At 40.3% G+C, this 17882-nt stretch overlaps 1 protein-coding gene across 8 annotated transcripts in view; it reads left to right on the forward strand.

Annotated features, from left to right (window-relative positions):
- The window catches only part of PTPRT (protein tyrosine phosphatase receptor type T), a 469258-nt gene that overhangs the window by 413747 nt on the left and 37629 nt on the right, over positions 1-17882 (forward strand). For all 8 annotated transcript variants that reach the window (XM_077251539.1, XM_077251545.1, XM_077251540.1 and 5 more), the window contains 5 exons: positions 945-1094; positions 1383-1556; positions 2020-2151; positions 4945-5070; positions 5144-5307. In XM_077251539.1, coding sequence (XP_077107654.1) covers positions 945-1094; positions 1383-1556; positions 2020-2151; positions 4945-5070; positions 5144-5307 — 746 coding nt within the window. The remainder of the gene's footprint in view (positions 1-944; positions 1095-1382; positions 1557-2019; positions 2152-4944; positions 5071-5143; positions 5308-17882) is intronic.

Below are 17882 nucleotides of genomic sequence, written 5' to 3' on the forward strand. Positions count from 1 at the left end.
CTTTCTTCCCCATACTGATGCTCGGTTTGAACTGCAGGAGATTGTCTTGACCATGTCTACATGCCTAAATGCACTGAGTTGCCGCCATGTGATTGGCTGATTAGAAATTAAGTGTTAACAAGAAGTTGGACAGGTGTACCTAATAAAGTGGCCAGTGAGTGTATATATATATATATATATATATATATATATATATATATATATATAGCGGGTGAAAAAAGCATTGAACACTTCACCAATTTTCTAAGTAAATATATTTTTGAAAGGTGCTATTGACATGAAATTCTCACTAGATGTCGGTAACTAACAACCCATCCAATCCAAACGGACAAAGAAATCAATTTTCTATACTGTAAATATAAAAATATATTTATAAAACGCACTATGTGATACCTTGTCATGCAGTGAATAGCAAGGCCAGTAGCTAAATTGAAATTTTTATTCCCCGTAGAGTTGCTGAGTTTTTCAATATAGGAGCCTCGTGCCTGATGGTTGTTCCCTCTCTAAAGCTTTTTTTGTGACCACTGGACCAATTTGCCATTACCTATTTCACTAGCAGTGCAATTCCTCTGTAATGGAGACTCCAACACAGTTTCTCCTGCACAAAAATTAGCCAACCAAGTCTGGTCCATGTCTCTCCATAGCTGCCTTTTTTGACGTATATGACACTGATATTACATTCACAAATGTATTTAGTGAATATAGTTATGGAATACAGAGAAGCATCATCCTTGTTTTCATGCCTATTATTTGAAAATGAAAAAAATCATAGAGTCATAACCCCAGGTTGCAGGTAAAAAATATAGAAAACATAGGAAAAGACAAAAAAGCGCTAACAGAGGATTTAATTAAAGTTGACTTTAAGACAAACAAAACCTATTCATTTATTGAGACAACATTATAACTTACTGTTCCAATTAATTAATTTGCTCTTTTTTCTCTAGGAGCAGTATGTTTTTGTTCACGATGCCATCCTTGAAGCCTGTTTGTGCGGAAACACTGCCATCCCAGTATGTGAATTCCGTTCTGTCTATTACAACATCAGTCGCATAGATCCACAGACGAACTGCAGCCAAATCAAAGACGAGTTTCAGGTTAGTGATCTCACAAGTAAGGCTCTGGTCACAGTTTTTAAGTTTCTTTCCATGCTTTATATATTTTAAATGTAAGAGTAGCATATTCTGCAATCTTTTTTTTTTTCCATCACTAATACAAGAATCCTTATAGAAATCTTACTCGCAGTTGTCCTGCAAACCACTTTAAAGAAAAACCACCAGAGTGGTTGGATCTTGTCTCCTAATTTATGACTATTCTGTACATTAGGCTGCAGATCATAATAAAATGTTTAGTGTCTTGATTATCTGAAATTTTGTTGCCTTTAGACCTTGAACATTGTGACTCCTCGAGCGAGGCCAGAAGACTGCAGCATAGGACTTTTACCCCGGAACCATGAAAAAAATCGGGCTTTGGATGTCCTACCCCTGGACCGGTGCCTTCCCTTCCTCATCTCACTGGATGGAGAGACTAGCAACTACATTAACGCCACACTCATGGATGTGCGTATATTCTTATATACAAGCAATTAGCTTATAGCCAGACTTTATTGCATACAGATGCAGGTATCCATTATAAGCAGTGTCGCTATCTGTCACGCGGAGCTGTGAGTCTGATCTGTCACAGGAAGCGTACTGACTGTCACACACCAGGGGGTGGCCTGATCTCGCAGCTTGTGTCGGAGATCTGACAGCTCCTTGCTGCAAAGGGAATATTTCCAGGATAATCCTGTCTCGCACCCTAGACTGACAGATTATGTGATCAGATACTGCTGAATAAACTGTGTATTAGCCAGTCTGCTGTGCACACTCCCTTCTGTCACTGCCTGTCAGCATCTTTATGATGATACATAAACAATCCGATTTCTGCCATCTAGTACTGATGGCTAAGCTCCAAAACGGGAGGAAAACCTTCATTTTACCACATTTCATCTTCAATCAAATCATTTGTTGTTTTGTCTTCTAGAGCCATAAAAAGCCAGCAGCGTTTTTGGTTACTCAGCACCCATTACCCAATACTGTGCCCGATTTCTGGAGGTTGGTGTTTGACTACAACTGCTCCTCCATTGTTATGCTCAATGAAATGGATGCAGCCCAGGTACAGTCACTGGAAGAATACAGCCTTTTTCTCATTTTGAATCTTTTCATCAGTTTCTACATTTTCTTCATTTCAAAGGGAATGTATCATCAGAAACATTAAATATTAATATAACAGACTTCTACTACTTTCTTTTTCTTATTCTTGCTTCCGTTTTATTTTATTTTTTGTTGCCACAATTTTTTTTTTAAATATTAGAGTTTTCACACAGGTCATTAGTGCAGATATATTAGACCAAAGTTTCGTGTTTTCTGTAGCTTTGTTGTGGAAATAGTATATTAGTCAAGTCATTTTTTAATAGGTTTTCCTTAAGTTATTACAAAGTAACCAAATAATTTTACTTTAAGCAAAAGGGAAGGGAAAGAACAGAGGAGGGGGAAGAGAATGGAACAAATGGAAAGAAAGGTATGGAGGGAAAGGAGTCAATTGTCAATTAAAAGAAACGATCAAAAGCATGGGATTATCACTAGAAGTCCATAGTTTCCTGCTTGAACAACCAGACAGAGGGGTCTTACCTGATAAGCCAATCATCAGTGGACTAGTTTATCCATCTACAAGCTGGACATGGGTGATCTGGAAATATAAACTTGCATGGTACCACCATTGACTGGTTGGTTCACCAAATGGAAGGGTCTAATCAAAAGGTCACGCTCTTCAGTAGTTAAGAGTCTTGCCCTCAGGCCTCATACACGGCCAGAAAAGTCCAAATTCCATAACCTAGGTTTCACTCAATGGTTGACCTCTATGAAGTTCAGACTTGTTTTAGCCAGCATTGAACAGTGGGGAAGTCTGGACAGAATATCATCTGGATACCTACTTTTCACTGTTAAATGCTAAGTAAAAAGTTTAGGACGCTCTCACTATGTCTGTACCTCAAAGGAGGTGCCTGGTTCAGATGCCAACAGGAGTCTAGCGTTTTCCACTCAGAAAAAATGGAAAAGAGAGGCCCAAGTTGCCAAAAAATTGTACTTATTTGGTATACCTGCAACCATAATGATCATAAAATTACACTAAAAAACATGATAAAGATTTTATCTGGTCTGTCCAGGATTATCTCTTAGTCCAGGTAGTGACAGAGAGGACTCTGTCAATATAGTGTCTGCTAAATTGTATTTTATAAGCCCTAATGTATCGCACAAGGAAGCTGGACACTTTTATAACTTTGATATTAAATGTTTACTGTCATCTACTCATAGATTTCTTCCTGTACTTAATCCATACAGCTAAACTTATTTAATGGCTAAACACCAGTCAACCTCACAATCTCGCTCACTTTCTCCAACATCTAGTACTAATCCAAGCCATTGCAATTTGACCTGACAGCATTTCTATATTTGAATTATTCCAGAGCAGAAATACTGTTCTATACCAGAAGGTTAGACCCATAAATATGGTACATTTCTTGGTTAATACAAAAAATATGAAGTCGTAGTTATCCAATTCAACAGATATTTGATAGTGGCAATTTAAAGGGAGATGTGAACACCAATATTTGCAGAGTTACTTGTAAAAGGTCACGTCTGTTTGTCTATTTCTAACAAAATTGAACTCCAGGCTGAAGGCTCTTTAATAAATACATTGCAGTTTTAGCACTGGGTCAGGATGGACTTTCAGTCACTTAATGAAGGCTAAGATTGCATCTATTCAATGACATCAAACAACAATATTTTATAGAGGCCACACAACCCAATTTTTGGTGCAATCCTCAGTTGCTTTAGATATTACTGTGCAAATCTAGCTTAAAAGGATATTTCCATTGAGTCATGTTGTAGCTTAGTACTAGCATATGCCATATGGTTAGTGGAGGTCCACCCTGTAGGAACCTCTCCAATCCTGAAGACAATAGGTGATACTGCCCACCATTCTCCGTAAAGTGAACTGTATGCCACATACGTGAATGGAGCTGTGATGCAGTTTCCTGCCCAGTGAGTGTAGGAGATAAACTTTCATGGAGCTCCTTCATTCTGAGGATCATTGGGGTGACAGCAGGAAGATGCCTACCAATGAATGGCATAGCCTAAAAGTTGGCTGCAGGATAGGCTGTTATGATTGGGGAAGCTCACTTGTAATGTTATACTGCATCCAAAGAAACGGATGCCTATGTAATACATGGCGGTGGTGAGTCTATCAGAGTGAGATGTTCTCTTTACAGAAGCCTAGCTTTTAGAAAGGTTACACCAGTAAGAAACTCCACTTTATGATGTCCATATGCCATCCTAGGTGGGACAAATAATGACTGGCACAAATTAAAACTGCTGCCACATAGAGAGCCCCATATCTATTGCTTTTCTGTAAGGCACATAGCGGTAAAAGTTAAAACCTTTATAATCCAATAATACTCTGATTTTCTGCTGAGACTTCATCAAGACAAGGAACACAAAGCTGAATGAAAATTTCAATGACAATTGAAGATTGACAGGTTTTTGTTTCACGTACATATTCTGTTTTAGTTAAGACTTGTTTTCTTTTCTTTTTTTAAGTCTAGCTTTTCTACTTCTGCGGGAGACATGCGGGAGACATATTTCCCTTCTCAATGAACAGCTGCCCATCCCACATCTATGCATGTCATTTCATCTCACTGTTATTTCTCTCTCTCTGTGTGATTATGCTACTCTGCATGTTGGTCTGATTCTATGATTGCTGATTATAGCCCTGAATGGTATTATTTTTCAATTCTTTTGTTATTCTATCAGTGTTTTTGTTTCACCCAGCGTGTTTCTACACAGCGCTGCATGCTCATGCTTTGCTATGCATTCATATGAACAATGTCTAAGTGTCAGTTCCCTCTACTAGCTGTGTCTCCAGTACTGGCCAGAGAAGACCTCCTGTTGCTATGGTCCAGTGCAGGTGGAGTTTGTATCAGCAGATATTGATGAGGACACCATTAGTCGGATATTCCGGATATGTAATATGGCACGGGTAAGACCATTAGATACAATTAGACTACTACAGTAAGTAACAAAAAAACTGACATTATTTGCTTATATTGCAGCCTCAAGATGGGTATCGCATTGTACAGCATCTCCAATATATTGGGTGGCCAGCATACCGGGATACCCCTCCATCCAAACGCTCTATATTGAAGGTTGTACAAAGATTGGAAAAGTGGCAAGAACAGTATGATGGCAGGGAAGGCAGGACAGTTGTGCACTGTCTGTAAGTACAGAACCGTCTCAAGTTTTTGAAGTTTTATGGAGCTAAAATAAATCTGATGAAAAAATAGACATTTTTCCAATATAGTTTCTGTATCAATTTTTCCATGATCAAGAACCCTATTGAAAGTCATTCATTAAAAACCTTCATTTTCGATTTTTATTTTATTTTATAGATGCAGTACATAGAATGTCTATGTCTTTTTGTTAATTGGGATGGTACCGATTCGGTACTCACTTTAATTTCTAGAATAAAAAAAGCCTTCCCATAAACACGATGGAACTCAGCATCATTTACTGGATCATGTCATCAGTAGTGGTACATAGTGGTCCCTATAATTACTTACTTAGTGTAAATAATGATTTAATAAGCTCCGTAATGGAGGGTACCAATACAAACTGCTAAAAATAAGTACATTGAAGAGATTTATTGAAGGGGATATCAAATTTTGGTGACATTGTACTTTAGGCTAAAAAATATTTTTATAAATAGAGACGAAAAGCTGAACCGCACAGCCCTTGTCACTAAGAGCTACCACAGTGGTAGCTGATGAGTGCTGCCGCATTTTTTCTAGCTCTTAAACAATATTTTTGCTATTGGATTTCATTAACAATTTTTGCACCACTTGCCTTCTATAGACCCTGTGTTATACTGTCTATTGCTGACTGCATAATGACTTCACTGACAAACCATCACTGAGCACAGACCACATCAAAGTTGAATGTGCAAGGAAGCAAGAAAGCCTGTAAAAGCCAAATGGTGCAACATTTTTAACCCCTTTCTGACATTGGACGTACTATCCCGTCGAGGTGGGGGGCCAGTATGACCACCGACGGGATAGTGCGTCCAGCGCGATCGGCCTCGCTCTCGGGGGGAGCGCGGCCGATCGCGGCCGATCGCAGCCGGGTGTCAGCTGACTATTGCAGCTGACATCCGGCACTATGTGCCAGGAGCAGTCACGGACCGCCCCCGGCACATTAACCCCCAGCACACCGCGATCAAACATGATCGCGGTGTGCCGGCGGTACAGGGAAGCATCGCGCAGGGAGGGGGCTCCCTGCGTGCTTCCCTGAGACCCACGGAGCAATGCGATGTGATTGCGTTGCTCCGAAGGTCTCTTACCTCCTCTCCCTGCAGTCCCCGGATCCAAAATAGCCGTGGCATCCGGGTCCTGCAGGGAGGGAGGTGGCTTACCAAGTGCCTGCTCAGAGCAAGCGCTTGGTAAGCCTGCAGCACTGTAAGTCAGATCGCCGATCTGACAGAGTGCTGTGCAAACTGTCAGATCAGCGATCTGTGATGTCCCCCCCTGGGACAAAGTAAAAATGTAAAAAACAAAAATTCCACATGTGTAAAAAAAATTCCTAAATAAAGAAAAAAAAATATTATTCCCATAAATACATTTCTTTATCTAAATAAAAAAAAAAACAATAAAAGTACACATATTTAGTATCACCGCGTTCGTAACGACCCAACCTATAAAACTGTCCCACTAGTTAACCCCTTCAGTGAACACCGTAGGGGGGAAAAAAAAACGAGGCAAAAAACGCTTTATTATCATACCGCCGAACAAAAAGTGGAATAACACACGATCAAAAAGACGGATATAAATAACCATGGTACCGCTGAAAACGTCATCTTGTCCTGCAAAAAAAGAGCCACCACACAGCATCATCGAAGAAAAAATAAAAAAGTTATAGTCCTCAGAATAAAGCGATGCAAAAATAATTATTTATTCTATAAAATAGTTTTTATTGTATAAAAGCGCCAAAACATTAAAAAATGATATAAATGAGGTATCGCTGTAAACGTACTGACCCGAAGAATAAAACTGCTTTATCAATTTTACCAAACGTGGAACGGTATAAACGCCTCCCCCAAAAGAAATTCATGAATAGCTGTTTTTTTGTCATTCTGCCTCACAAAAATCGGAATAAAAAGCGATTAAAAACTGTCACGTGTCCGAAAATGTTACCAATAAAAATGTCAACTCGTCCCACAAAAAATAAGACCTCACATGACTCTGTGGACCAAAATATGGAAAAATTATAGGTCTTAAAATGTGGAGACGCAAAAACTTTTTTGCTATAAAAAGCGTCTTTTAGTGTGTGACGTCTGCCAATCATAAAAATCCGCTATAAAAAATGCTATAAAAGTAAATCAAACCCCCCTTCATCACCCCCTTAGTTAGGGAAAAATAATAAAATTAAAAAAATGTATTTATTTCCATCTTCCCATTAGGGTTAGGGCTAGGGTTAGGGCTAGGGTTAGGGTTAGGGCTAGGGTTACGGTTAGGGCTAGGGTTAGGGTTAGGGCTAGGGTTAGGGCTAGGGTTAGGGTTGGGGCTAGGGTTGGAGATAAAGTTAGGGTTAGGGTTGGGGCTAAAGTTAGGGTTCGGGTTGGGGCTAAAGTTAGGGTTAGGGTTTGGATTACATTTACGGTTGGGATTAGGGTTGGGATTGGAGTTAGGGGTGGGTTAGGGGTGTGGTTAGGGTTACCATTGGGATTAGGGTTAGGGTTGTGTTTGGATTAGGGTTTCAGTTAGAATTGGGGAGTTTCCACTGTTTAGGCACATCAGGGGCTCTCCAAACGCGACATGGCGTCCGATCTCAGTTCCAGCCAATTCTGCATTGAAAAAGTAAAACAGTGCTCCTTCCCTTCCGAGCTTTCCCGTGCGCCCAAACAGGGGTTTACCCCAACATATGGGGCATCAGCGTACTCTGGACAAATTAGACAACAACTTTTGCGTCCAAGTTCTCTTGTTATCCTTGGGAAAATATAAATTTGGGGGGCTAAAAATCATTTTTGTGGGAAAAAAAAGATTTTTTATTTTCACGGCTCTGCGTTGTAAAGTGTAGTGAATCACTTGGGGGTTCAAAGTTCTCACAACACATCTAGATAAGTTCCTTGGGAGGTCTAGTTTCCAATATGGGGTCACTTTTGGGGGTTTCTACTGTTTGGGTACATCAGGGGCTCTGCAAATGCAACGTGACGCCTGCAGACCAATCCATCTAAGTCTGCATTGCAAATGTCGCTCCTTCCCTCCCGAGCTCTGCCATGCGCCCAAACAGTGGTTCCCCCCCACATATGGGGTATCAGTGTACTCAGGACAAATTGGACAACAACTTTTGGGGTCCAATTTATCCTGTTACCCTTGTGAAAATACAAAACTGGGGGCTAAAAAAATCATTTTTGTGAAAAAAAAAGAATTTTTATTTTCATGGCTCTGCGTTATAAACTGTAGTGAAACACTTGCGGGATCAAAGCTCTCAAAACACATCTAGATAAGTTCCTTAGGGGGTCTACTTTCCAAAATGGTGTCACTTGTGGGGGGATTTAATGTTTAGGCACATCAGGGGCTCTCCAAACGCGACATGGTGTCCAATCTCAATTTTTAATTGAAAAGTCAAACGGTGCTCCTTCCCTTCCGAGCTCTGCCATGCGCCCAAACAGTCGTTTACCCCAACATATCGGGTATCAGCGTACTCAGGAGAAATTGCACAACAACTTTTGGGGTCCAATTTCTTCTCTTACCCTTGGGAAAATTAAAAATTGGGGGCGAAAAGATAATTTTTGTGAAAAAATATGATTTTATAAACTTCTGTGAAGCACTTGTTGGGTCAAAGTGCTCACCACACATCTAGATAAGTTCCTTAAGGGGTCTATTTTCCAAAATGGTGTCACTTGTGGGGAGTTTCAATGTTTAGGCACATCAGGGGCTCTCCAAACGCAACATGGCGTCCCATCTTAATTCCAGTCAATTTTGTATTGAAAAGTCAAATGGCGCTCCTTCCCTTCCGAGCTCTGCTATGCGCCCAAACAGTGGTTTACCCCCACATATGGGGTATCGGCGTACTCAGGACAAATTGCACAACAACTTTTGCAGTCCAATTTCTTCTCTTACCCTTGGGAAAATAAAAAATTGGGAGCGAAAAGATAATTTTTGTGAAAAAATGTGATTTTTTATTTTTACTGCTCTGCATTATAAACTTCTGTGAAGCACTTGTTGGGTCAAAGTGCTCACCACACATCTAGAAAAGTTCCTTAAGGGGTCTATTTTCCAAAATGGTGTCACTTGTGGGGGGTTTCAATGTTTAGGCACATCAGGGGCTCTCCAAACACAACATGGCGTCCCATCTTAATTCCAGTCAATTTTGCATTGAAAAGTCAAATGGCGCTCCTTCCCTTCCGAGCTCTGCCATGCGCCCAAACAGTGGTTTACCCCCACATATGGGGTATCAGTGTACTCAGCACAAATTGTACAACAACTTTTGGGGTCCATTTTTTCCTGTTACCTTTGGTAAAATAAAACAAATTGGAGCTGAATTAAATTTTGTGTAAAAAGAGTTAAATGTTAATTTTTATTTAAACATTCCAAAAATTCCTGTGAAACACCTGAAGGGTTAATAAACTTCTTGAATGTGGTTTTGAGCACCTTGAGGGGTGCAGTTTTTAGAATGGTGTCACACTTGAGTGTTTTCTATCATATTGACCCCTCAAAATGACTTCAAATGAGATGTGGTCCCTAAAAAAAATGGTGTTGTAAAAATGAGAAATTGCTGGTCAACTTTTAACCCTTATAACTCCCTAACAAAAAAATTTTGGTTCCTAAATTGTGCTGATGTAAAGTAGACATGTGGGAAATGTTACCTATTAAGTATTTTGTGTGACATATATCTGTGATTTAAGGGCATAAAAATTCAAATTTGGAAAATTGTGAAATTTTCAAAATTTTCGCCAAATTTCCATTTTTTTCACAAATACACGCAAGTTGTATCAAAGAAATTTTACCACTATCATGAAGTACTATATGTCACGAGAAAACAATGTTAGAATCGCCAAGATCCGTTGAAGCTTTCCAGAGTTATAACCTCATAAAGGGACAGTGGTCAGAATTGTAAAAATTGGCCCGGTCATTAACGTGCAAACCACCCTTGGGGGTAAAGGGGTTAATGAAACCCTATTTCAAATATGATTTTTTTTTTAACTCCCCCAGAAAAGCATTTGATTTAAAAAAAAGTCTTCAACAGTGGACAACTCCTTTAATACTAGTAGAAGGTAAATAATAGTACACTAATTAATTAATTAATCCATTTTGTATTTCCAATTTTCTAAGGGTTACATGATATTTACATAAAATTGTTTAAAGAGATTTTCCATCAATTGAATCTGAATTTACACTTTCACTGTAGTTCTGGTTGTGAGCAATTGAGATTAACCGAGAAGTCCTTCAACATTTATTTTACAAACTCTTCCATACATTTCAATAAACACCCAAACCTGTATGTGATGTGCAGTGTTCTTTCTGGAAGACATGAATTTGTCATGAATTGCTTTAGAGAAGTGCCCACCACACAAAATGAAATAGTGCACTGTCCTTTCATCATTCTTCATAATTTCACATTTCAATCCCGGCACAGCACTCATCGACATTTGATGAGTGCTGTCCTTGGTGCTGAAACAGTTCTGCAATTACACAGTGGAATTTGGCATTGGTTTTCTAATTCTTTTTTTTCAATAAAGTGTCTAAATGGATTCTACCATGTCAAGATTTGCAACTTTAAATATTATGTTCACAAAAAAACATAATTGTACTGCTTATATTTTAATTCTACATAAATATATTCTTCACTTGCTTATTCCATAACATATCTTTTGCTGGTCCTGAGACTGTATTAGGTTTTGATGATCGCTATTAGATGCAGTGGACAATTAAAATGAGACAGCAGTGAATATTAAGGAAATTGTGAACACACATCCAGACTATAATACAGGCTTGTAATTCTCTCAAAGATAAGTAATGCAATTTGCTTATAATATTTCTCAACTTTGTGTCTGAATTTATTTTATCTGTAAACTGTAAAATGATCTTCAAGGGTGAACATTAGAGATAATCAAAATAATTCAATGCAAATCAAATTTGAGTAAACATTATGAAATTTGCATTCAAACGACTTGCATTTCAATTGGCACTTAATCGCAAAAAAAATGCCCATCACCATTTTACACATTGCAGAAGATTACATACATTAATACCAGAAGGCAGACATGACCTCAGGTGTGAAAGTGCAGACCTCCTCTTAATGCATACCATCATATGGTATAGTATATCTGATCAGGAGGGACTATCATTGACTGTATGACAATCTAAACAAATAATGCAGCAGCCATTTTAGAATGGATTTAAGACAGTTAGTGGACATTAGAGCTCATAGGCCAGGACAGGATGAGAAAGCGCTAAAACATCAGAAAGATACTTCAGAGAGGGATAGCAGAGTTTCCAGCAGCTGTGCCAAGCTCAATGTGATTGATCAGTGGTATCGTGAAGCTCTCATCTATCATGCTACATTTGAAATACGATTGAAACATTTTTCTTCATTATTAATGCACTAAAGAGCAAATACAAGGCAGCACAATAGTTTTTAGAGCATGCTGAGTTGCCAGTGTTCAGGGACAGTCCAGACACCAATCAGTGACAAGCTGTGCTGGGTCTCCTATGAGTGTCCTTGTTCTAAGTGATTCATGGGCTATTTAGCTGGCTGTCAGTCTCTAATTAATGACAGTTGTAGCCTTAGCTCAGTGGCGCATGTTTGCCTTATACTTCAGTGTTCTATCTCTGATCTATTGCTGCTTGACCTTAAACCTTGCCTCTGACCATCCATTTGCCTAGCCATTTGTATTGATCCTCAACTTTTCTGGAATTATGTCCTCGGACCGTGATTTGACTAGGTCTTTGCCTCACCCCTTTTGTTTATGATGGGCACTCTTCGTATCTGACCTCAGACCTCTTGACTACCCAGCCTCAAGGCTTGTCTGTGATTATTAACTAGCATCACAATCAGACTGTGCATTTGCATGTCATAAGACTATACTAAGTTTTTGGATTTCTTGCACAATCATTTCTGTGAAAGGCAACATAGTTACATAGTTAGCAAGGCCGAAAAAAGACATTTATCCATCCAGTTCACCCTATATTCCATCAGAATAAATCCCCAGATCTACGTCCTTCTATAGAACCTAATAACTGTAAGACACAATATTGTTACGCTCCAGGAAGACATCCAGGCTTCTCTTGAACCACTCGACTGAGTTGGCCATCACCACCTTCTCAGACAATGAATTCCGGATTCTCACTGTCCTAACAGTAAAGAATCCTCTTCTATGTTGGTAGAAAAAACTTCTCTCATCCAGACGCAGAGAATGCCCCCTTGTGACCGTCACAATCCTTGGTATAAACAGATCCCCGGAGAGATATTTGTATTGTCCCCTTATATACTTATACATGGTTATTAGATTTCCCCTCAGTCATCTATTTTCTAGACTAAATAATCCTAATTTTGATAATGTCTCTGGGTATTGTATTTCCCCCATCCACTTTATATATTTTGTTGCCCCTCCTTTGTACTCGCTCTAGTTCCATTATATCCTTCCTGAGCATCGGCAACCAAAACTGTACACATAAATAATAATAATAATAATAATAATAATTTTCCAATTAAGCACCTGGTGATGTTTTTGTATATATGAATAAAGAAACTACACAGTTTGCAAAACGTTCAACCATTTGAGTGCGGCTGATTTTCCTTTTACTTGGACTGTTAGTTCATGCCTGCACCAACTGAGTAACAGAGTGCACATCTTTTTTTCTGGCCCCAAAACTGTACACAGTACTCCATGTGCGGTCTAACCAGGGATTTGTACAGAGGCAGTATAATGCTCTCATCATGTGTATCCAGACCTCTCGATACACATTATCAATAATGGAATAATTATTGCGGAATAATTATTTTTGAAAAATGCAAAAAAAAGTTCTGCAAACCCCAGATATTTAACTGAAGCAGTTTACCTCACAAACTATGTGTGTTGCAAACTTTTTTTTGCACAATTGTTGTGCTAGTCAAATGTTATATCCACACATGCTACACTTAACAAAGTGCCCTATTGCAGGTTAAGGTGCTGTCCGTGACTTGGATTTCTTAATTTATTATTTTGCCATAACTTTGTTAGAAAATAGACTTTTTTTGACAACTGTTCATGCCACATTTATTCTGTGGCTCGCTGCCACATTTTGCTCTTGGGCATCTTATTACATGCTTCTTGGCAAGGACTGAACAATTTAGGTTGAAAAGAATGTCAAAACATAATTATAGTGTTGTACAAAATGTAAAAGAAAAAGTATCAATGTTGATGGACAAGGTAGTGTAAGGCTATGTGCGTACATAGAATATTTGCTTGTAGAAATTATTGCAAGATTCCTGCATTTCTTGGCAGCAAAAAGGCTGCAGCAAAACCGCGCTTTTGCAGCAACTTTTGGTGCGTTTTTGCCATGTTTTTGTTTGTTTTAGCATGCATTTTTGTACAGCAATGGAGTCTTTTTTAAGCTAAATAATGATATTTAAAAAAAGTTTTGTGATATAATTTCTTGGTTCAGCACCACCTTTTTCATTCTGATGCAGTAGAATCAGGGTAATGGGATTAGGGCTTAATGTCAGCATCTGTCATAGACACTAAAGGTACCTTCACACGAAACGACGCTGCAGCGATTGCGACAACGATGCCGATCGCTGCAGCGTCACTGTTTGATCGCTGGAGAGCTGTCACACAGACAGCTCTCCAGCGACCAACGATGCCGAGGTCCCCGGGTAACCAGGGTAAACATCGGGTTGCTAAGCGCAGGGCCGCGCTTAGTAACCCGATGTTTACCCTGGTTACCAGCGTAAAATGTAAAAAAAACAAACAGTACATACTTACATTCGCGTCCCTCGGCGTCCGCTTCCTGCACTGACTGGCTGACTGAGCGCCGGCAGTAGCAGGGCACAGCGGTGACGTCACCGCTGTGCTGTGCTTTCACTTTCACTTTGCGGCGCTCAGTCAGTGTGGGAAGCAGACGGCGGGGGATGCGAATGTGAGTATGTACTGTTTGTTTTTTTTACATTTTACACTGGTAACCAGGGTAAACATCGGGTTACTAAGCGCGGCCCTGCGCTTAGTAACCCGATGTTTACCCTGGTTACCAGTGTAAAATATCGCTGGTATCGTTGCTTTTGCTGTCAAACACAACGATACACGGCGATCGGACGACCAAATAAAGTTCTGAACTTTATTCAGCAACCAGCGACCTCACAGCAGGATCCTGATCGCTGCTGCGTGTCAAACTAAATGATATCGCTAGCCAGGACGCTGCAACGTCACGGATCGCTAACGATATCGTTACAAAGTCGTTTCATTTGAAGGTACCTTAAGTCCTAGGCTTAGTAATGAAAAGGTCATCCAGATCAGCCAGACACCCTAATTATTAAGTCGGTAAGTACACAAACACAAACACACACAAACAAACACACACACACAAACAAACACACACAAACACGCATTGTCACCAGGCTATGTAGGAGTGTTAACAGAATAAACCTACATAAGCTATAACTAAACAGCAACTCTTAATTTAAAAAAAAAATGAAAAAAAAAATTGCGTGGGCTCTCGTGTAATTTTCATAACCGGCAGAGGGAAAGCCGATGGCTGAGGGCTGATATTACTATTCTGGGAAGGAGATAATAGCTATAAAGGTTCCCAGGCTAATAATATCAGCTCACAGCTGTCAGCTTAGCCTTTACTGACTAGTTTACAGTGGGTCCCCAGAAAAAAATTGACATATGGTCACCATATAAAATCTAACCAGCAAAGGCTAGGTCGACAACTGTGAGCTGATATTAATAGGCTTTTAAGAGACCATAGATATTGGCCCCCTTCCAGATTAAAAACATCAGCTCTCAGCCACCCCAGAAAAGACGTATCTATAAGATGCGCTTAGCCTTGCTTTTCTCACTTGCTCTGTAGTGGTGGCAAGTGGAGTAATGGCTGGGAGGAGGATTGATGTCACTTTTGTATTGTCAGGTGACATAAAGCCCACAGCCAACAGGTTAGTAATGGAGAGTCATCTATAAGATGCCCCCATTACTAACCCCATAGTGATATTATAAAAACACACACCCAGAATAAAGTCCTTTATGTGAAATAATGACACAGACTCCTTTATTGCATCTAAATTAAACAATACTCATTGAATGCCTAATCCACTAAAGCCAACATCTCCTACAACAAAAATAAAATAATAAAGCACAATATTCCTCACCTGTCCGCAGATAAGATAATCCATAATATCCCACGATGATCCTGATGACTTTGAGAGAAGCACTGATGTGACTGTTCTCAAAGACAGCCGGCGATACATTGACAGTAGGTATTCGCTCCTGCAGTGTATAGCACTGAGCTGCTGTGAGATAGTTCACCGGACCCTTGCGGTACCACTACTGCATGAGAAAGTTCTCACGCAGCAGTGGTGCCATAAGTGAGCGTACTGGAGCTCATTAGCTGATGAATTCCTCTGACTTCCTTCATGGCAGCTCAGTGGTACACTGAGGGGAGGGAGTGATTACCTCCTGTCAGTGTATCGCGGGTAGCCAGGTAGACCAGTCACATCTCCTGATGTAACTGTTGTACACGTAAGATCGCTGTGGGACACACAGGATTACATGTACTACGGTGGACAGGGAAGCATAAGGTGGTTTATTATTTCTTTTTTCTAGGAGACATGGGCATCAGGGATTGGGATGAAAGGTCAGTATATGTTGTTTTTTTATTTCACTTGTTTTCTAGGAGACAAGGGCTTCGGAAATTTGGTGTTAGGTGAGTATAATGTGTTTTTTATTATTATTTGAATATGTATGTAATTATTAGAGTTGAGCGACTTTCATTTTTTTAAGATCGAGTCGGGTTTTGTGAAACCCGATTTTGTCCAGAGTCGAGTCGAGTGCAGTCGGCCGATTATCGCTAAAAGTCGGGGATCGACCGAAACACGAAACCCAATGCAAGTCAATGGGGAAGCATAGTCGGCAGTGAGTGGAGGCCAGGAAAACACCTACAGTGCCCATTTTAATGCCAAAAACATCCATTCTTGTTTCTGAAGCTTGTCAATCTTAATTAACTTTATAATAATAGTTGGGCATAGGGAATTGGGGGTCATTTGGCAAAAGTTGTGGGGGGAGTAGGGCTGGCTCAAGTTTTTCGTGGGCCCAGGAAATGCGGACTACGTCATGGCGGTGTTGCAGGGAAAGGTAAGTATTTCAACGTTGCAAGTGCTGTGATCCTGAGCAAGCAGGGGAGGCCCACTCGTTCGCATTGGCACTGGCACAGGGCCCCTCAAAGTACGGCGGTGTGTTTGCATGGCGGGGGCGCCTCCCACCAGCAGCGACACTTTTGCATACTCTGAGGGGCCCTGTGCCAGTGACGTCGCCAACGAGTATGCCCCCCCACCTGATGAAGGAACCTGCACTTTCATCTGCACCTTCCTCTCTGTCCCTGTGTAAGGTGGTATAACATGCGGGAAGGGGAACCTTACTTTCAGCAGGGTCAGATTCTGGCTGTGTAGAGTATAAGGGCAATGTAGTGGTCTAGGTCAATGTACCAGCAGACTCATCTAGCAGTGGCTGGGCAATGGGCAGGATGAGGAGGAAACAGATATAGGGCCAAAGAATAAAGTAGGCTAAATGCAGTTCAAAATTGGTAACAGTACTAACCAGGCGGCATTGCTTTGTTCAGTGGAGTAGCAAACCCAAGAGCAGCAGACACTGTTTCAAGGGCCTAACCACACTAGTAGGCCAAATGCAGTTTAATATCTGATAGTATAGGGCGAAAGCCAGAATGTGGAAGCTCAGCTTTGTTCAGTTGAGGACAACACCAGGCAGGGGCAGACAGACACCTTTAGTAGGCCGGAACAGCCAATTTTTTAAAAAAACAGCAGTTAATAAGAGGCAGAAGGTAGAAGCTCAGCTTTATTCAGTTGAGGACAACACCAGGCAGGGGCAGACCCCTTTAGTAGGCTGGAACAGCCAATTGCATTTTTAAAAATGGTAATTTGGAACAGAAGGTTGAAGCACAGCTTTATTCAGTTGCAGCTTCTTGGCAATAATATAAAGAAGACGAGACAGGACAACACTCGTTGGATGCCATATCTGTGTTTTCACTGGAAAAAAAACTGTCAGTTAACTACTTGTAGGAGAAAGTTTTTGTAGCTGGAGGCCACTTTTTGTATTGTACCAGTTTTTTGTTGTATGTTTGGAACTGAAGGTTGAAGCTCAGCTTTATTCAGTTGAGGACAACACCAGGCAGGGGCAGACAGACATCTTTAGTAGGCCGGAACAGCCAATTGCATTTTTAAAAATGGTAATTTGGAACAGAAGGTTGAAGCACAGCTTTATTCAGTTGCAGCTTCTTGGCAATAATATAAAGAAGACGAGACAGGACAACACTCGTTGGATGCCATATCTGTGTTTTCACTGGAAAAAAAACTGTCAGTTAACTACTTGTAGGAGAAAGTTTTTGTAGCTGGAGGCCACTTTTCGTATTGTACCAGTTTTTTGTTGTATGTTTGGAACTGAAGGTTGAAGCTCAGCTTTATTCAGTTGAGGACAACACCAGGCAGGGGCAGACAGACACCTTTAGTAGGCCGGAACAGCCAATTGCATTTTTAAAAATGGTAATTTGGAACTGAAGGTTGAAGCTCAGCTTTATTCAGTTGAGGACA

The sequence above is a fragment of the Ranitomeya variabilis genome, chromosome 4, assembly GCF_051348905.1.
Source record: "Ranitomeya variabilis isolate aRanVar5 chromosome 4, aRanVar5.hap1, whole genome shotgun sequence".
NCBI classification, from domain to species: Eukaryota; Metazoa; Chordata; class Amphibia; order Anura; family Dendrobatidae; genus Ranitomeya; species Ranitomeya variabilis.